At 44.5% G+C, this 20,865-nt stretch overlaps 3 protein-coding genes across 5 annotated transcripts; 2 read left to right on the forward strand and 1 right to left on the reverse strand.

The window, feature by feature from the left end:
* Window positions 1-887: 887 nt before the first annotated feature.
* Window positions 888-10,038, reverse strand: SKA2 (spindle and kinetochore associated complex subunit 2). Its single transcript, XM_015646995.1, has 7 exons — window positions 9,930-10,038; window positions 5,559-5,648; window positions 4,847-5,023; window positions 3,601-3,687; window positions 2,519-2,558; window positions 1,776-1,908; window positions 888-1,344 (listed from the first exon to the last, which is right to left on the reverse strand). Exons 1-7 carry the CDS (start codon window positions 9,960-9,962, stop codon window positions 1,218-1,220), a joined length of 687 nt encoding a protein of 228 aa, XP_015502481.1. The 5' UTR covers window positions 9,963-10,038; the 3' UTR covers window positions 888-1,217.
* A 613-nt stretch (window positions 10,039-10,651) lies between these two features.
* Window positions 10,652-14,964, forward strand: PRR11 (proline rich 11). Of its 3 annotated transcripts, none has more exons than XM_015646993.1 (10): window positions 10,652-10,686; window positions 11,362-11,473; window positions 11,871-12,018; window positions 12,213-12,335; window positions 12,597-12,827; window positions 12,965-13,063; window positions 13,575-13,684; window positions 13,779-13,838; window positions 13,927-14,023; window positions 14,366-14,964. In XM_015646993.1, exons 2-10 carry the CDS (start codon window positions 11,364-11,366, stop codon window positions 14,429-14,431), a joined length of 1,044 nt encoding a protein of 347 aa, XP_015502479.1. In that variant the 5' UTR covers window positions 10,652-10,686; window positions 11,362-11,363; the 3' UTR covers window positions 14,432-14,964. The 3 variants fall into 3 exon arrangements, with proteins under 3 accessions (XP_015502479.1, XP_015502480.1, XP_015502478.1); XM_015646994.2 differs by having other exon boundaries at window positions 10,675-10,696; XM_015646992.3 differs by lacking the exon at window positions 10,652-10,686 and having other exon boundaries at window positions 10,731-11,473.
* Window positions 14,965-15,304: 340 nt separating this feature from the next.
* On the forward strand, window positions 15,305-20,173 carry SMG8 (SMG8 nonsense mediated mRNA decay factor). Its single transcript, XM_015647042.3, has 4 exons — window positions 15,305-16,986; window positions 17,780-17,925; window positions 18,313-19,188; window positions 19,745-20,173. The coding sequence occupies exons 1-4, from the start codon at window positions 15,336-15,338 to the stop codon at window positions 19,940-19,942; spliced, it is 2,871 nt and encodes a 956-aa protein (XP_015502528.1). The 5' UTR covers window positions 15,305-15,335; the 3' UTR covers window positions 19,943-20,173.
* The last annotated feature ends 692 nt before the right edge of the window (window positions 20,174-20,865 follow it).

Genomic DNA, 20,865 nt, shown 5'->3' on the forward strand with positions numbered 1-20,865 from the left:
GGGAGGAGCGGCAGCGCTTGAGGGGAGTCGCCGGAGAGAGCTTTCGGCACTCGGATTTTTCTCTATTTTTCTTTACTTTTCGGTTTTTTTCTTTATTATTTTTCTTTATTCTTCCTTACCGGCGTGGTTCCAGGAGCGGGGATGAGTTTCCGCACCCCGCTGACAGCTAGCTTTAGTTATTATAGCCAGCGTTCACCAATAAATATTTAATGCTGCTGATGGTAGTGGCACAGCAAGGATCGAGTCCTCTAACAGAAGATCAATATGACATAAACTACTAAATCAGATTATGAAACTGATTAATTGCTTGGAACTAATTAGTTACTCCTAGGTAAAAGGGCACACTTGGCAGTAGACACCATAAAATCAAGTTATTCCTGTCCTTTCCTCTTCAATGCTCAGCCTGTCTCCATCAAACCCTAAAGCAGTTCACGGATGACTTCAGAAATCAGCCTTTCCCTCCCTAAAAGCACTAATTTAAATTTCTTTCCTTTGACAGACATCATTTTTCACAAAGAAACCACAACTTAATAAAAATTCAGGTATCTTACTCTCTCAAATGAGACCAAAATATAACAGTATAAATATTAAAAAGTATACAACATATATAGGATGTATAATTCAGAAATATTGTACATAAGAAAAGAATCTTGTGTTTTTCACTGTTAGGGTGGTCAAACAGCATAACAGAGGTTGTAACTTCTCCATCCTTGGGGATTTTCAGACTCTGCCCTGAGCTGTAGTCCATGGGCTTGGAGTGGACAGTGCCCAAAAATCCCTTCTGACCCTGAATCCACCATAAAAAACCCAAGGGAATTCACATCAAAGGAAAATGAATCAGGTCAGGGAGCAGGCTCAGGGGTGGGGCAGGGAGCAGGCTCAGGAGGCACAGTAACAAAAGTAGAATAAATCTTTATTCAGGAATGCAAGTACAATTAAGAGGCTTGGATTATTTGCCTTTAAAACCCCCTCAGGAATGCAGCAAGGAAATGGAAGTGTTACATGGCACACAACATTCCTTAAAAAAACCCCATAATCCTTAGAACATCCAAGGTAAAGTTCCAACCTCAGTGTTTTTGAACTCTCCAATTTCATGTATTATCAACAGAATGTTTATGCAGAAATATGAACAACTTCCCTATAGTGGACTTGGAACTCCTGTTCCTTAATAACCCAGGAGCTGTGACAAAGATGCTTCTGTGTCAGATGAGCTTTCATTACACAGCTAATTTAACATTTCCTTGTTTGTTGATTTCCACGATCCCGAGTTCTTTCAGGATCTGAATTCTTGAGTCAGTGGCTTTCATATTCATCTTGTTCATCTGTGAAATACTCAGTGCTGCTCTGGAAGACAAAAACAATTTACTAAAACAGGGATCAAACATCAGGTCTAGCAGAAAATGGCTAAAAAGCACATGCTGTTAAATCAGTGATTTTTGTGAATGCTCTGTAAATCTCAAACTTATTCAGATTACCACCAACTTTTCTATACTACTTCAAATCACAGTTAATCTTAGTGTTAAAAAGACAGAATTCCTGAGTTAGAAACTTTATTTTTTTGTAACATCAGCCTGTAAGAAATTCCCAGCACTCACCCCAGAGAAGGCTCAGGAGGGGTTGGTGAGGGGAGGGCAGCATCTGGGGGTCATGGTTTAGTGTCAGGACTTTTTGAAGTTACAATATGGCAGTGAATATTTAACTAGCTGGTTTTATTTAATTTGAAAAGGTTTAATTCTTTACAGTTTATAAAACTCTTGAATGGCTTTGAGCCTTACCTGTTGTTCTGTACAATGAAGTGGTTAAATAACTCCTTGTACAAATAGTTCAAGTCTGCTAATTTCACAGTGCTTCTGATGCTCCTGGGCACACTCATAAATGCTTTTTCAGTCAATGGTGTGAAATGGGGCTCTAAAAAAATTTGAAACACAAGGTATTTGTTAAAAAAAAAAGGAAATGGAAAATACTTGTTTCTTCAGAAATTGGGTCAAAGATAGTAAGTACTTCCATTAGTGTTCAATAACACCCCTAGGTGGGACTGAAGGAAGATTTTCCATCAAGAAAAAGGAGAGAAAAAACAATCACTGGACCTGGAGAATCAGTAAAAAATCATTTAATTTGAGATCTGATGAGGATTGACACATTTGGTCTGTCAATGACCAGTCAGCTTTGGTTTTTAAAAAACAAACCAAAACCAACTGTGAAAATTCCTTTCTATAAACAGGGATAAATGGATTTCAAAAGAGCCATTTCCAAGGTAAGATTAGTACACCATTTCTTCCAGACCAAAAACACAACAGTTTTCCACTTCAATCCCATTGAAAGAAAGGAAAAAAATCCCAGAAACATGGCAACTATTCCTGGAATGTAACTGTAATGGGGCAGGTCCTTCTAGTGAAGTCTCAATTATTCCCATAAAAGAAGTAGATACTGGTGCTTGTGAATGAAAACAGTGGAGTTACTGCCTATCAAAGCCTCTGGGAGAAGAAAACAGTGAGAAGTTTATTTTTTTAGCACTTACCTTCAGCTGAGCCAGAGACTGTAGATCCTGGGCAGGATGGCTAAAAATAAACAATAATGTCAGTATTTTGTTAGTGTTTTGCCTAGAAATAATTTTTTACACTTTAATTTCTGCATGAAATTTACATTAATTACATTTTACCACTGGATATCTCACAGCCACTGAAGTCAACAGCAAAATCTTAAGGATTAAACACAGTTCAAAATAAAATTAAATTTAAAATGGATACAGCAAGATTTATGTGCAAGTCAGATGAGCCTCTCCAGCCTCCCAGCATGGATCTGAAAGCACTGCACATGATTTAAAATTAGTACTGGACATAAACTGAGAGCATTTCTCAGAAGAGGAGCAGGTATTTGCAAACAAAGGGTGAATGAAGTTGCAGGAACTGGACAGGTTCCATGCAAACCAACTGTGGCAAAAAAGGCACAAAGTGAGGTCTCCTGTGACAGTGGGAAGTGAGGAGCAGTAGAAAACAAAAAGGTCAATCAGAGAAACACTCACCCTCCATTAACCTTCTTTAATATTTTTGATATGAGACCCAGAGCAAATATTTGCAGATAATTATATTGGATAATTACATATTGAGCTATGGGAGAATATCTGAGTTTTTAACAAATATTAATTTAGATCTAAGTTCCACTGCATTGCAGTTAGAATAGGTTGTTACTCATATCCCAAAATTTAATATTTCACAGGAAATTAAATTTCTCCCCACATTGCTTTGAACTAATGACATCCCTCACTCCCACCCAAATGCTTCTTAATCAAGAAGATCAACAAGAGCAACCAACTGCAACCCTGACAAGAAACATAAACATATCCCAATTAAAAAATAACAGGAACAAAGTCTTCCATCAAAGCTAATTTCTGCTTTGTGGACCACCTAATTGGAACAATTAAAAAAGCTTAATCTGTATAGAATAAAAATGAAAAGGTTTATTAAGGAACTTAATCCCATTTATGAAAAATTCCATTTGTTTAAGAGGTATCAAATCACAAAATCAGCCCCTTCTGCATTCATCTGGGCTACACTCAGGATTAAATGTTTCTGGAGTACTGACATTCCATGCCCTAATTACCTTTTCCACTGAAAATTCCATTTCTTTCCCGATTTGCAAGTTCAACCGCTGGGCTGCAGCCAGTTCTTCTTCTGACAGAGGTAAGCGCTGGGAAAACAAAAAAAGACAAACACAGAGAAGTCTGATCCTTCAGTTCCTGAGGTGATGATATTTACAGATGGACTCAATATTTGTGCAGCCCTTTGCTCATGGAAACTGACAGCAGACTCCTGATTTCCTTTCACTGAAAGCACATTTACAAGTAAAGTATTTCTGAAAAATCAACCATAATCTTCCTCTAGCACCAGTACTATAAATTAGCCAAGCAATATAAAATTTTCAATTTAAAAAAAAAGTGTTTAAAGACTTATATATCTCCAGAAGTTTAATCCATCTTTGGTTTAGGAAATATAAAAAGTACAAGAAAATCTTTACCTAAAGCTCTACATACAACTCAAGAAAAGGGTCTTCCACTTAGAGAAAATCCAGGTATAAAATTATTCTTGGCAGAATATCCTTGAAACACAGTAAGATATGATCTGTATTCCTTTCTGTGACATATAACCACTGTCTTTTAAATCATGATACAGACAATTTTGCCTATTAAAAGTTACCAGTAACTTGCCCAGAACTGTTGACAGATTAAACCAAATCTCCAGGCACTGTCATCAGAACATTGACCTAAATCACCTCATTTGTAAAGGCTCAACATGAAAGCTTTCACCTCTTCAGTAATGAAGCAGTGTCTGAAGACCACTTCAGAAAATGTTTGTTGCTGAGTTTTTTAACAATTTAAACATTATCTTAGGAAAAACAGCTTTGGAATAACAGCAGTCCCACGGTGTTTGTTACAATGGCTTTAACTTTCTCCCTTTAGACACTAAAAATACATTTGCCATTTAAAAACTTTTTAGCCTTTTAAAACTGGTTTCAATTTCTGTTTCCTTTAAGGTGTCTCCTTCTAAAAACTGTCCAGTGTGGCCCCGTGCACAGAGGTGTCAATTCCTATGAAATGAGCCAAATTGTGTGACTCTATCCACACTCTTCAGCCCCAAATCTGACTACCACAGATTTTAACTGCTGAGGATTGGGATATACAGAAAGAGCTCCAACCCTGCCAGCATTCCTTCTGGGAAACTGCCCCCTTATCTTCTAAAAGTCTGCACAAACAGCAGTTTCCAGAGGAACCCCTGGTGGTACATAAAGGTTACAAAGTTTGTGTTCATTCCCAGGAGTGAAAACAAAGTGATTAAAATGAAAATACCACCTCCAGCTCGGTGTGTTGCTGTAGTGCCTGAACTATCTTCATTGTTTTCTCCAGGGCAGCACGGATGCTCTCCATGGATTCCTTCTGCTCCATGGAAATTTCTTCCATCTGTGCACACAGGGATTTGTAACGGGATTTCAGCACTGGCAGCTCTTTCAGGAGAGCAGCTGGATTCTCCTGTGTGAGTAGAACATTGAAATTACATAAGATAATATTAATGTGGCCACACATCAGTTAAAAGTGCAGACATCTAATGTCCCTTTACAGTGAAAATGTACAGGAGAAAAGGACTTATTTATAAAATCCTTTACAATGTCATTTATTGTTTCCCTCTCATCTCTCCCCCATATCTGAATTTATTCACAGCTTGTTGGTAAGTTCATCTTGGTTCTCACAGCAAGGGTGAGTTTTAGCTCAGACTGGAATCTGTAACCTGAATTTAGGTGTTGACACCACTGATTTTTCAGAGCAGAGCATGGGAGAATTTTACTATCCCAAGAAACCAAAGGAGTTGGTTTCATATTAGGCCACTTATCTTGATATATGATGCAGGAAATAAGTAAGTAAGTAAATAAATAAATAAAAACAACAATAACAATAATAGCCTGAAAAGTAGATGAAAGAGCAGCCACATATATTTCAGGTTTAAAGAAAAATACCCATTTATTACAAATTTCATGCAATAAAATTGAATTTAAGCTGAAAATACTACCTCTGCTGCTGTATCATCAGGAAGACTTTTCATTATGTCAAACTCCACTTTTCGCTGAATATAATCCAGATCAGATTCTGCTTTCTGGAACTAAAATATGTAAGGTCAGGCACAGTATATTAAAACCCAAAAACTGCAGACAAACCCCAATCTGTGTTTTGGGAAAGCAGGAGGGAGCTGCCTCACTTTGAAAAGCTCAAGGACCATAAATGTTTTCAAATTTAATTTTTTCAAAGATAAAGTGTTCTGTTAGCAAAACTACAACACTCTGTTATTCACACAGAGGAGATTATGAGTAAATTCAGTATCCAAGAGTATCATCAGAGCTTTTATTAATAATCACATTAAGGATGTGTTCTTTCAGATGGTTTTAGTGCCCACAATACATTTCATTATTCCCCAATAAACCAGACTGACTAACAGCTCATAAAATTGATGACATCACTTTTCTTTCCTTGGGATAAATAAGCCACCAGAGAATTGTCTAATTGCCTTGTAAAACAGTCTGCTGATAGCATTACTACTTAATTAATTTTAGTCTGCAATTTTAATATCTATTAAAGACTTCCATTTTCAAGAAAGGCAGTTTTCTCAGCTCCCAAGCAACTCATTAATTCTTTGACATAATAAATCAGTGATTTTACAGTCACAGAAGAGACAATGATGAAAGCAAGTTTAAAATGGTTGTGACTTCCTTAACTTGCTTTTCACTGTTTATATTGAGATTAACCCCAAAGTTAGACCATTTTATATTTTTTTCAATTTTTTTTAAGGATCAAAGCAAGGCTGTATTTGTTATAAAGGAACAAATATCCAGAGTCTGTGGTCAGGCTGGGATTCTAAAGGGATATTTATATTTTAAACATCAACCTCAGAATCTACCTTAGGGAATGGCCATTAATGCCTTTGGGGATCTGGAAATTCAGCCTGAAGGAACAAGATTTGATCCAGGACACTCTCCCATAAAAACCTTTTTCTGAGGGAGTGAAGATGGATGATGTTTCACATACCTCCAGTACATTTTCAAATAATAGCTTAAGAAAAGGAAAATAAATCCAGTGAAGAGCTTGAGCATCTATAAATCAAGGGGAAAGCTTTCACCCAGTGCTGCCATAACTCACCATCTGCCCAGCAAAACTCCTTCCCACACCTGCCCCAGAAACCAGCCAGGACAAAATCCAAGAATAAAATAGTTTTCAGTATACTCTGCATTTTTAAAGAGTTCATGAGGGATTTCTTCCCTGACTGCTCAATGATTTCTGTTCTCTTCCACTAAGAAATATTTGTATGTTTTCATTTCCACAGCAGGCACCCCAAAAAAATCATGTTTTGCTTTTCTCCATTCGATATTTTTGGGAAAGCAGACAACAAATCATGGGCTGCTTTCAAAATGACCCATTAAATATTCAATACTGGTAATTTGAGATTTCCATAAGGAGCTAACCAATTTCATGCTACTACTGTGATTCAGGACATTAAAAACTGGATTTGAAGCTAAACGTGGCTAGAATTTTAAGATTTGTGAAGAGATTAACAGAGCTCATTATGACTGTTTTTGTTTTGTAAATATTTATTTATTGCTGCATTTCAGGAAACATCCACCTACAAAAATCCCCCCTTAATGTTCTAGGTCAGAAGCATTTATAAGATGATTATTTTACAATAAATCACACTAAAAAATGCAGGGTTTGATGGGTAAATTTGTAATTTACTCACAGGCTTAGAAGAAAATGTTAGAAACTGAGGCAAGAGTGAGGCCAGTGCTGAGGGCTCTGCTCTCAGATGCTTTGACAATACTATTGCACTGCTCTCTGTATAGTACAGTAGTGCAATAAAGTCAGAGCACTCGTTAGCAGCAACAATTCTGGGCAACAATCAATCATACACTCACCAAAAAAAAAAAAAGGAAAAAAAACCACATCAACTCAGCCAGAGGTTTCTGTGGATTGTGAAGAGTTGGATAAGGTTAAAGTCCTAACACGCACACACACAAAAAACTCACATTATTATTTTGATTATTATTGTTATTAATCTGCTGTTCCATTGATCATGAGGGGAAAGAACCCAACCACCCAACAAAACTCTCAACAGAGCTGTCAGAAATTCAATTTCAAACTATTTGGTGCTTTTTAAACTGGAAATTCCATTTCCAAGTCTATTTATTGCTTGGATTTGCCTTGTAACAAGGTAAGATTCCAAACTGCCATCAGACAGATGTTCTTATACTGCATTACAGGGAATATCTTCTAGACAGCAGAGTTTATTCTTTATAATTTGCAGGTGCTGAATCACAGTAAAATGCACTTAAACTCTCCTTTCCCAGCTCTGGGGATGTCCTTTACCAGTGGGGTGTGAGAACACCATCACCGGGAGGGTGTATTCTATAAATCTCAGTGAAGATGGGTTTTTTTAACACAATAATAACTTTATACTGAGAGCTGGAGATCTCTCAGGGGTTGAAGGTGCTGGGATCCTTAACAAAACACAAAAAAAAAAACTGGGAAGGGAGTGGAGAGAGGGGGATCTTTGCTGATGGTCACAGAGCTGAGTCACCTGGGCCATTTCTAAGACACAGAGATGATGGCATTTGTCATTAAATGACCAATGTTCCTCCTTGGCAAGGAAGAAGACAATGAGTAAGAAAAAAACCAGTGGCAATGTTGTTTTACAGCTGTTTTGAAAATCTTGTGGTCTCAGACAGTGATTTTGGACTTGTATATTATTAAAATGAATAAATGAATATGGAATACTGCAGATTGTATTGCTGGCCAATGCCCTTTTAACATTGCACTGCTTTTTGTGCATCATCACCAGTAGTACAACATAAAAAGGGCACTGGACAGACACCACTCAGGGACAGAGGAGGTCCAGGATCCCAAAAAACAGTGACAGAAATGAACTGAGTTGCTCTGAATGAAGCACTGACAACTTTATGATCTTTTCCATAATTAATCTAACATTTTATGATGCTCCTGTCACAAATAACCATTGATTACCTGATTGATTTTATTATTTTCAAATCCATTTTTCTTTTTAAGCTCCCACTAATTACTTTATCCTTGCTTCCATGAGACCAAAAGGAAGCTTTCCATGAAATTCATGTCAAAACCTCCAGGGAAATAAGAAGTGTTATTTTATCACACTTCTGTGCAGGGAGCTGACTTCACAGGAAATCCAGGACGGGGAAACAACAAAGCAGAAGGAAAGGGAAGAGACACAAAGCTGTGAGATGTGAGATTATCCTGAATTCCAGAATAAAAGCCCCTGTTAGTTTAAAGGGGGCAAAAACACCTCTCTATTCATGTCCTAAAATGAGAATCACTTGAAAGCACGACTTTCAATAAAACACAGAAATAAACCATGACAATAAATAATTAAACATCTAACCCAAGTATCTTTAAACATATTTCTAAATTAAACTAAGCTTAGAAAAACTACAGAATACTAGATGTGGGGAGATTAAGCTTACACTATGGGTAAAAATGGAATAAAGATTATACAGAAGGAAGATGAAGGTTTGAGGGATGGCACAAGGAACTTGGCTGGACACAGCTTCCCAGTGCCTCTCCAACGTGAGGAAACACAGCACATCTCTTTTGTGAGGGGTTAAATTCTGCCTTTTTTTCACTTTTCCAGGAGTGGGGCTGGCAGAGATGCGGTCATTATATAAGGAGACAGCCCCGTCGTGCTTCAGGGGCTGCCTCAGAGCACCGCAATGGAGAGAAAGGCTGGAAAAAACTCCGAGAATCTGGGGCTCGGCAAGAGAGGGCCGAGGGGGCCATCGCCCCGCTCCCCCCGCGCGCCCGTGCCAATGGACCAGCCCAGCCCGCCTCTCCCCCCCGCAGCAAAAATGGTCCAGCCCAGGTGAGCGCTCCACCCTCGCCCCCCTCTGGGGAAAAATAGACTAGTCCGGGAGCTCCTCTGCCCCACGCCCCCCCTCCCGCCGCGGGGACATGGAGCGGCCCGGCCCGGCCGCGTCCCCCCGCGAGGCGGGCAATGAGCGCGCCCACCCCCACCGCCCCCCCCAGGTGCGCGGGAAATGGCCGCGCCCTGCCCCGCGCCGAGGGGTGAATGGAGCGGCGCAAGCCCCGCCCCTCAGAGGGGGGGGCGGAATGGACCGGCCCGGCCGAACCCGCCTGACCCGGACGCGGCCGGCGGGCGCCCCGTCGAGGGCGGCGCGGGCCGCGCTCAGGGCCCGGATGGGGAACGCGGGCGCGGCTGAGCGGCCGCTCTTCCGTCGCGCCGCGCCCGCGCGCCAGCTTCTCCCCCCCTTCCTCCCTCCCTTCCGCGGCGGCCCCGCGCCCTCCGAGGCGTCGCCGCCGCCGGCCCGCGGCGCGGCCGCCCCTCAGCGCGGCCGCCGTCCGCCCTCACCAGGGTCTCGAGCCTGGTAACCGCCGTCTCCATGTTGAATAGTTGACATTCCTCAGGCGGCGGCGGGGAGATCCCCACCCCCCGCGCCGCGGCACGGGAGAGTCGGCGGCGCCCATTGGCCAGCTGTCACTCGCCGCGCGCCTCCCATTGGCTCGCGGGGCGCGGGGCGCGCTCGCCATTGGCCCGCGGAGAATGTAAACCCGCTCCGAGGTACGGCCGAGCCCATTGGCCCGGAGTGGGCTCCGGCCGTGATTGGCCCGGGCGGGGCGCGCGGCGCTGGCGGGAAGCTCCGCGGGCCCGTCCGCTGCGGCCCTGAGGGGGCGGAGGCGCCGCCCCCCCTCCCCGGTTCTCTCCCGGTTGCGCCGGTAGCCCCGGCGAGGCCGCTCCTCTCCCGGTTCACCCCACCGGCCTTCCCCAGCCGAGCGCTGCCCGCAGCCGATTGGCGGCACCGAAACCGCTCGTCCAATGGCCGCGCCGCTCGCCTCGGCGCGGCCGGGACGGGGCGGGGCAGCGCCGGCCCCTCTCCCGTGGAGCGCGGGTGCGCCTCGGCTCAACTGCCAATCAGCGCGCGGCTTACATGTGCCGCGTGGGGGGCCGGCAGAGAGCGGCGCTGCCATTGGCTGGGCGCGGAGCAGGGAGCGGTTTGAATCGGCGGCGGCGGCGGGCGCAGAGCGCGGCCGGGGGAACGGGGCGGCCCCGGGACACCCCCGGGACACCCCCGGGACATCCCCGGGACACCCCCGGGACACCCCCACAGGTGTGTGCAGGTGTGTGTATGAGAGAGAGAGCGAGAGAGAGGAGTCCCCGCCCTCTGTGCGGGGTCCCGGCACAGCGGCGCTGGGGTGTCACGGACCCCCGGTGAGGGACCGGCCCGGTCCGCCCCTGGCATCCTTCCGTGGCTTCTTCGTGTCTTTTGTCACCGTTCTCCCCAAGCGTCGTTTTCCCCAAATTCAGTACTTGTCACGTCAGAATAACGAAAACTGAACATCCGGTTATATTTATTGTGTTTACGTACCGATAGTTGTAACGTTTCTATTTAGTTTATAATGTTTCTAAATGTTTTCTTGCTTGTTTATGTTTGTTTATAGTATTATTTATAATGTACTTTTCATGCGTATTTATTTAATTCGTTCATATTTTTGTTATAATAGCTACTTATTAATGCTATCTCTCTATGATATAAATAGAAAAGGGGGGGAAAGCCCCTATAAAATGGTGCTTTCTGTGCACAAACACATCCCCATGGATCCTATGAAATTAAAGATATATTTTCTATCACTGGTCCACGATAGTTTTACCAAGGCAGCTGTGAGTAACCTTTGACTGGATTTCTCAGCTCCAGCCTATGTTATTTTCTTCGGTGGCAGCTCTGTCCCGATGTATAATTTGGTTTGTCTCTCTACATCCATTTTAAATTTGTCTTTCTCACCAGTAATGGCAAGGTATAAGAAATGCAAACGAAAACGAAGATCCCGAGCAAAATTTCGAGTGGAAAATAAGAGCAATGCTGCAGCCCCCCGGTCCTCAGTCTGTCCCTCTCCACGGTAAGAGGCTCAGCTTGAATTTTGCATTCTCACCCCATCCCTGGGTTTGCTGTTTGCTCCCAGTGGCTCATGGAAAAGAAGGAAAGATTTGTGCCAAGTAGATGTGGCACATCACGATATCTTTTGGTGCTATTCAGTGGAAGGATGGACATGATCACCTTGGAGATTGTTTCCAACCTTAATGTTTTTATGATTAAATAAATCCATTTCCAACAGGATTTCCCCCCACCTTTATTGAAAAGTATCTTGGCCTTTCCAGGTTTCTGTGATCACATTTGCTCTGTTGTTACCTGCTGGTACCCGCTTGTAATTTCTACATGATTGGTCACAGTTAACTTTTTTAAAGGCTGAGATGATAAATAAAATTCTGGCCTCATTCTGAAATGTTCTGTTCCAGGTCACCAGTTCATCTCCCTCTGGACACATCACCAGTCCCAAGGTGCTCCCGCTGGCCTTTAGCCTTGCCCAGCATAAAAAGTATGGTCAAACCCTTGACAACAGCAGCATCGTTTCTGTATTGGTGGTGCCAGAGCACGGTTGCACAGGTATATCCTTTCTTTAATATTGGATTTTTCTGTTCAAAACAGGGATTAACTCTGTTTATTGACTGGGAAATTTTTTATTGTACCAATTTCTTTTGTTCTATTAGTATCCCTCCTAAAAATCAGATTGATCTTTGGAAACATCTGAAGACAGTCAACACACAAATACACATTATCTGCTTTCTTTTTATGCTTAGAGCTTTCAGGTGGTTAAAGACACCATATTTCCATCACAAGTCTACTTAAGGGAACTAAATATGCTCAGGGAGAAGCTGGAGAAGTTGGAAAGTGAATTTTCCAAGCTACAAGGAGAACTCCAGGTCAGTCTCAGTCAAGCTGGGGCAGGGTAACATTTGCCTGTGTGAGAATAAGGAACTGTGTTCAATGCAGACCCACTGAGATCTGAACAGCTCCTCAAGGGCATTCTCTGCACTCAGAGTTGCAGAACTGCTGCTACCTCACACCAGGAGGAATCTCTTTATATCTCTGTAGCTCAATATTAGCCAGCACCTTTGTACTCTAAAATCCCAACTAACTTTTGCCAGTGGATTTAATGTTCTATTTATTTATGTCACTTTCAGGTGAACAGAGTGGCAGCTTTGTCTTCAGAAAGTTCTCTTTGCCAGAGGTGTCATAAGCCAGTCCTGGCTGCTCCTGTGGGGACACAGATGGATCCTCCACCATCACTATCCGTGCCTGTGTCCATCCCCCCTCCTCCTCCTCCTCTTCCTCCTCCTCCTCCACCACCGCCGCTGCCTCCACCAAAACTGCCTCCAGCACCTCTCCTCCAATGGGGCACAGCCTCTAAACTGGTAGGGAATCAGAAGGTTCCTCTATTTGTGATTTCATGCCTGAGTTCTTTACAGACCTGGATTCATCAGCACATCACTCTGTGAGTGCTCACTCACTTTCCCTTCCTCATTTCCCTTCCAAACCCCTTTGCTTTCAGGCACCCCCAGTGAAAAAGGATGGGCCCGTGCACATCACCCTCAAAGACCTCCTGAATGTTAAACTGAAGAAGACAAACAGCAATCTGAGAATGGACAAGGTAAACTGGAGGATGAATAGGTGGTGGTGAATCAAGGGAAAATCCACCCTGGAACTGCTCTATTTCCTGCTTTTTTTACAATAAATTGATTCTCATCCAAACACCCAGTGATTGGTTTCAAGTGACCATTCTAATTCTGCACCTGGGTTTTGGAAGGGGAGAAATAAAGTCACAAACTCCAATCTCACCTGGCCTTCAGAACAGCTCTAATTTTACATTAAGGCCATAGAACTTTCATGTAGCATTATGTATTATCAGTAAATTTTTTGACTTCATTTTGCCCAGCCAAGCCTTTGTTTGTATAAAAAAAAAATAAAAATCCTTGTTTAGATTCTTTTTTGTTTTTTCCTAAATCTATTTTTATCTGAGACACATTCAAATCTTAATAATTCAAGAAAAAGCGTAAGAGCCATAAACCACAAAAATCTTTGAGTGTTAATATTAAATGGATTTCAGGGTAGTAAGATCTTCTGAAGTTTTATTTGGGGTAACATTTCTTTCCTTGCTGTAGGAACAATCACCAGTGAAGCCACGAAGGGCATTAATTACAGTCACAGATCTACAGAGTGTTAGTCTGAAACCTAAATCCAAGCCATCACCTCATGCTACAAAATCTTCAATGTAAGATGCTTTCTTCCTTGATTAGATATTAGATTTTTCTGTTTTAAACAGTAATTAATGGTTTTTACTGTACCAATTTCTTTTGTTCTCTTAGTACCTCCCCTAAAAATCAGATTGATCTTCGGAAACACCTGAAGAAAGTTGATATACTAAGGTCTGTTCTTTCTATTCTCTTGAATTCTATTTTTTTTAATCTAGAAAAAATAGAGAACCAATCAAACTAATCATAATTTTCCTTTCAGAAGTCCTGGTGGCACTCCTTTAAATAGTAAAGAGAACACTGAATGTGGCTCTGGGCTGACACCAATAATGACACGGGCACTACGGCGCAAATTTCAGGCAAGTCACTCTGTCCTCCCTCTTGGAATCATAAGGTGGCTTTAAAATCCACAGAATTCCCTACTGATTTGAGGGCACTGCAGAATGGACATTGCATCACAGGTTATTTGACAATCCCAAGAGGAAAAATTGATTTTTTGGTGGTCAGTCAGGTGCCTCGATGCAACTTTGAATGTCACAAAGTTCCACTTTGCAGAAGAACAAAATGTGAGGGTTAATAGCATCTTTTATTTTACTGATTTGTTGTGTCTGTTTTAAGGTGTCAGCTAAGAATTGCACTGTTTTATCTCAGTGATAATGAGTTCAGACATCCAAGTTCTGACCCTTCCCTTCTTTTGACAGATGGCTCACCCAAAGAGTCCCTCGCCTGCACGGTTGAGTGCTGCAAACAGCTTTGATGAAAAGTAAAAAGGAAAGTAGGTTTATGGAACAAATTATTTTCCATTTGTGGTCAGGAAGCTGCTTGAATCCCATTTTTATCACACTCAGGCACATGTATGTTTAAGTAAATGTAGTGCACAGGAAAACGGGGCATTATGAAACCCTGTAAAGCAGATTGTGCTTTTTATCTGTCTCTAATGTCTCTCAGTTTGGTTGCATTTTCATTCATAATAGAAAAAAAATAGGAAATTTCCCAAGTCTTTTGACACCTGGATGCTGCTGAAGCAGGGACTATTATATTCCCAGTACTGGTGCTGCTTGTCATACAAATATGTGTGTGTTTGCTGAAATTCAGTATTTTTGTATCTTTTTTAAACAAAAAATATCTTGACGGTGTTTGTACAGTTTCAAAGAAAAGCAACAGTTTAATGCACTAATGTTATTAAAGTGGAAAGCTGCAAGCTTCAACAAACAGTTTGGCTACAAATGTATGAAGCCCTTGCACTGTGTATCATTGATGGCTGGTGTCTGATCACTATTAAAAGGCTGCGCTGCTTGAAGGCAATGAACTCAAAGCCTTCTTCCGAGTCCAGTTCACGGGCTGAGCAGAGGTTGTGCGTGTATGCGGCTCAGCTCGTGGCACAGGACACAGCGTGAGTCCCGCTGGCACCGCCCTGACCCGGGTCCCGGCACGGTCCGGACCCCGCCCGGGGCTCACGGGATGCAGACCCGAGCCTCGGGGCGTGGGGGAGCAGAGGTGCCCGCGGTGCCCGCGGTCCGGTCCCGCAGTGCCCGCTCCCCGTGCCGCGCCCTCCGGGGCGGGGCCGCTCATGCGCGGGGCCGGGGCCGGGGCTCCGCCGCTTCCGGCCGGGAGCGGGGCCGGGAGCGGGGCCGGGCGATGCCGCTGCCCGGGGCCGGGCCGCCCGGGGCCATGGGCACGGCCGTGGGGCCCATGAGCCTGCGGGAGCTGCTGCTGGCGGCCGAGGCGGGCGGCGCGGCGGGCGGCGAGGAGGAGGTGTGCGTGGTGGGCATCTTCGGCAAAACCGCGCTGCAGCTCTGCTCCGAGAAGGAGGCCCTGGTGAGCACCGTGTGCGACCGGCAGGTGTTCCCGCTGTTCCCGGAGGAGGATCCCGAGCTGGCGGATGGCGCCGCGGGACAGGATGGGGACCCGGCCACAAAGGACTACAACCAGCTGCAGGCGTACTACAGCCAGGAGAGCCGCGTGCTGTACCTGGTGCTCACCTCCATCTGCGACACGCCGCAGCTGCTGCGCGCCTGCGGGGACCTGGCGGCGGCCGAGAACAGGGAGGCCGGGCCCGGCCACCCCTCCGGAGGCCCGGCCCCGCTGCCCCACGCCGAGGCGCACGAGTTCTGGAAGCACCAGGAGAAGCTGCACTGCCTGAGCCTCCTCTACCTCTTCTCCGTGTGCCACATCCTGCTGCTGGTGCATCCCACCTGCTCCTTCGATATCACCTACGACCGCGTGTTCAGGGCGCTGGACGGGCTGCGGCAGAAGGTGCTGCCCTCCCTGAAGGCTGCCATCAAGGACTGCCCGGTCGGCAAGGAGTGGAAGCTCAACTGCAGGCCATGCCCTCCACGCCTCCTCTTCCTCTTCCAGCTCAACGGGGCTCTGAAGGTGGATCCGCTGCCAAGCAGGGGCCAGGACCCCTGTGGTCACCTGGAAAAGCCACCCCCCAAGAAGCATTCCCCCAAGAGGAGGCTGCAGCACGCTCTGGAGGATCAGATCTATCGCATCTTCCGCAAGAGCCGGGTGCTGACCAACCAGAGCATCAACTGCCTGTTCACCGTGCCCGCCAACCAGGCTTTTGTGTACATCGTGGCTGGTGGGCCTCAGGACGGAGACGATCCCGTGGCCATGCTTCTCGACCAGCTCAGGAGCAACTGCACCATGAGAGAGACTGACTCACTGCTGGCTCCCACCCTGTCAGGACCCAGGAGGTATCAGATGATGAGGCACGGCCGGCAGCAGCTCTCCTTCCACGCAGAGAGTAGCAGCTCCAGCTCCAGTTCCTCTGGGCAGCTCGTGGACTGCACCCTCAAGGAGTTCTTGTGGCAGCACGTGGAGCTGGTGCTCAGCAAGAAGGGCTTTGAAGACAGTGTTGGGAGGAACCCTCAGCCCTCTCACTTTGAGCTCCCGACCTACCAGAAGTGGGTGGCTGCAGCTCTAAAACTCTACGAAGTGACCATCGAGGGCAAAGACGATGACCCGACCTGTGGTGAGCTGAGCTCAAAGATCATGAGCAGCATCAAAGTTTTGGAAGGCTACTTAGACATCGACACCAAGTTCTCCGAAAACCGTTGCCAGAAGGCTCTGCCCATGGCCCACAGCGCCTACCAGTCCAACCTGCCCCACAATTACACCATGACAGTGCACAAGAACCAGCTGGCCCAAGCCCTGCGTGTGTACAGCCAGCACGCCCGAGGCCCAGCCTTCCACAAATACGCCATGCAGCTCAACGAGGACTGCTACAAGTTCTGGAGCAACGGGCACCAGCTCTGCGAGGAGCGGAGCTTGACTGACCAGCACTGCGTGCACAAGTTCCATCTGCTCCCCAAAGCAGGTAGAGATGTGCACTCGTGCTTTGGTTTCATGCTTTAGTTTTGTGTCTGCTTTAAAATGTCTTAGGCTGAAAGCACCGACTCTGAAATGTTGTGGAAGATGAAAATTGGCAGCTTTAAAGCGTCTTGTTCAACGACTGGATATGGCATTCGGTGCTCTAATTGTGCTAATTAACTAATTGCTCTAATTAACAAGGTGGTGACCAGGCAAAGGTTGGACTCGATGATCTCAGACTTCTTTTCCACCCTAATTGATTCTGTGATCATCTCTACAGTGGGATCATAGCAGAGTAGCTGTGCAGGTTTCTTTTATGTTGAGTAATGTTTAGGAGCCAGTCCATTGTTAGTAGTAACTCCGATTTTTGTAGTTACTCTGATTTTCTGATTTTAGTAGTAACTCTGATTCTGTCTTACTAATTAAAAGCAATTACACTGGAGTCCTTCTAACAAGAGGAGTGTAAGAGAAAAGTTCTCTAAAAAGCATAAGCATCCCCCTTTGTTTTAAATAACCTGGTTGATCAGGGAGTCAAAACTGACTTCTGCACGTTTATTGTGGGCAAAAGAACTTGGAGCCTTCAGGAAGAGATTGTAAAAACAAATAAGATTTGGTTTAGTGGTATGACCTCCACTGGAACTTTGAGTTATTTAAAGTGGGAAAGGGAGGAGTTGCTTGACAAACTGGTGGCAAATCATTGTGCATATGTGTATAGCAGGGAGGGAGAAATGGATGAAGGGAATAAAGAAAAGTTCGAATGGTGAGCAATTTGCCCAAGGTTTGATTGATTTTGCTCTTAGGGGAAAAGCCAGAAGCAGACAGAAATCCTCCAATTCTGTACCACAACAGCCGGGCTCGTTCCACTGGTGCCTGTAACTGTGGAAGGAAACAAGCTCCTCGGGAGGACCCCTTTGATATCAAAGCAGCTAATTATGACTTTTACCAGGTAACTGTTAGGTCTGTTGGTGCTTCAAGCTGTGCTTTTGTTTTATCTGCAGAGTCTGTATTCTGAAGTGACCACAAGTTTCCTCTTAAACTTACTAACTCTTTGATTGGGGGAGACATTTCAGCCAGAAATGGGCTGACCAGTATGGGCAGTTCCAGTCTTTACCAGTGCACACACACAAGAGCAGCTGTTAATGCACCTGTTTACACTTTGAATGTGTTGGTTCATGTGAATTTTAAATAATCAGGTCTGTGGGCTGTGTTCCCATTGCTGCTTTGGTTCTCATGTGGTGCAAACCTCTTGAATCTTAATTGTAGCTGCTGAATGTTGCGACTCTGAGCTCCCTCATCTCAGGGTAGATATTAAACCACATTTTCTTTCTCGCAGCTGCTGGAAGAGAAGTGCTGTGGAAAACTGGAGCACATCAACTTCCCCATATTTCAGCCAAGCACACCTGACCCAGCACCTGCTCGGGACGAGTCATCACCTGCCCCTCTGGAAGGCGAGATTGAGAAACTTAAAGAGAAAGAACCTCAGACTCAGGGAGAGAGCACAGGCCTGAGCTTAGCTCTGAGCCTGGGCCAGTCCACAGGCAGCCTGGGCACTTACCCACCCGATGCCCAGGGTGGAGGGGACAACACAGAAAGCCATGGGCAGAGTGGGGACTCCAAGAGTGAGAAGAGGCCGAGCCTGGTAGATCGCCAGGCGTCCACTGTTGAGTACCTCCCTGGGATGCTCCATTCCAATTGCCCCAAAGGCCTTCTGCCCAAATTTTCCAGTTGGTCACTGGTCAAGCTGGGGCCTGCTAAGGCTTATAACTTCCACACAGGCTTAGATCAACAGGGCTTTATCCCAGGAACAAACTATTTAATGCCTTGGGACATTGTCATCAGGACGAGAACTGAAGATGAAGGAGACTTAGACACCAATTCTTGGCCTGCACCCAACAAAGCTGTTCCTGGGAAAAGAAGCGCGGTGGTGATGGGAAGAGGCCGGCGGAGGGACGACATCGCTCGAGCTTTCGTAGGGTTTGAATATGAAGATGCCCGTGGGAGGAGGTTCATGTGCTCAGGGCCTGATAAGGTGATGAAGGTGATGGGAGGAGGGCCGAAGGAATCTGCTCTCAAAGCCCTCAATTCCGACATGCCCCTGTACATCCTGTCCTCGACGCAGGGACGGGGCCTCAAGCCCCACTACGCCCAGTTCATGAGGCTCTTCGTGGTGGTTCCTGATGCTCCTCTGCAGATCACCTTAACGCCTCAGGTAGGAAGTGCAGGAGGGAATCTAGGAACAGCAGAGGCAGGAGTGGTTGTGGAAACATTAATTAACAAGGGTGACAGCAGAAGGGTGTCAAGAAACTCCAACTCAAACCAGCTCCAGCCAGGAGAGTCATTTCCAAAAGTATCTGTTACATAAGCGCTTTGGATTTCTTAAACTTCAATGTGCCCAATTTATACTTTGTATAAAGTAAGTTTACAAAAATATTTTATCGAGGGTGAGTTATTGGCATTCCCTGCTGTAATAATGGCTTTTATTTAAAAAAAAAAAAAAAAAGCTAACAATAACTCTTTAAGAATGACTGTCATTTTAAATGTCATGGAGAAAAGCAGCTCCATGCAGACTCATTGCTCAATTATTATTAGTTACCATTTGAATTTAGGAGCTGAAAAAAAATGTTAGTTTTCTTAATTGGAGAATTCTTCACCATTTCTTCCTTTTTTCTTTTAGCACACATTTGAAAAAACTCCATTTGCATTTTATTATTTTATAAGGTAGTAATGATGTTTGATTGACTACTCAAGTTTTCTTTTGGTTTTAGGTTCAACCAGGGCCACCACCCTGTCCTATATTTTACCCTGAGAAGCAGGAAATCACCCTTCCCTCTGATGGACTCTGGGTGCTGAGGTTTCCCTACGCCTACGTGACAGAACGGGGACCCTGCTTCCCTCCCAAAGAGAGCCAGCAGTTAATGAGCTACAAAGTTCTCCGAGGAATACTGAAAGCAATTACACAATAAGAATGGTTTTGGGTGAATGTTTTAGTTTAAAATCGCTGTCTTCAATCCAGTTCATGGGTTTTGGTTCCCCAACAGTTGTCACTGCAATTGTGTGAAGCCCCCACTGTATTTCACTGGAATGCTGTCAGATTGGAAATAAAGTTGATATCAAAGCAGGAAAAGAGAGCTGAGACATGTAAATTTTCATATGTAAAAAATAAAAGCTGGTTTTCATAAAGTGCTGATCCTGTATTACTGGATGTTTTGATGACAGTGCTTTTCCCCCTCCTGTCTTTTTACATACCTATTTAGGAATTTTCAAAAATTAGCACTGCAAGAAATGAAGAGTTTACTTTGTCATATTGAGGCAGTGATTGAGCAAAATATTTTCTTTTTCTGGACAAGCTATTTGTATGTAAATGGTGCTTTTAATGTGATGATGGGAGAAATCATTCTGTCTTAAAAAAAAAAAGAAAAAGATACTGCAGTTGTGTTGTGTATTAATAACGAAGCTGGAAACTGCTCACCTGTATCAAGTAACTCTCAGTGTCAAAAAATCAGCCACAGTAAATCAACTTTTAGCTGAGGTAGGATGTATTAATGACTGGCTGTATGCTGAGACCTAATTTAATTTCTAGAATATTTGTTTCTAATTAGAATGCACACAAAATTTAATTTGCCAGTTTGCTATAGTACAGTAATTAAACTGCATGACTGGAGCTGAGACCTGGTTTCTGCTCAGCATACATCTCTGAGGGGCTGGATGGGGAAAACACAGCTCTTTGTTTGAAATGCAGCATTAGGGATTGGATTAGAAGGTTTTTAAAGATCCTTTCCAAGCATTCTGTGATCTCTCAGGGTCTATGACATCATGAGGGGACTGGATGGAGAAAAGACATCCCTTCCTTTGGAATATATTATCTATGAGGGATTGGGTGTGAAAA

This window comes from Parus major, chromosome 19 (genome assembly GCF_001522545.3).
Source record: "Parus major isolate Abel chromosome 19, Parus_major1.1, whole genome shotgun sequence".
NCBI classification, from domain to species: domain Eukaryota; kingdom Metazoa; phylum Chordata; class Aves; order Passeriformes; family Paridae; genus Parus; species Parus major.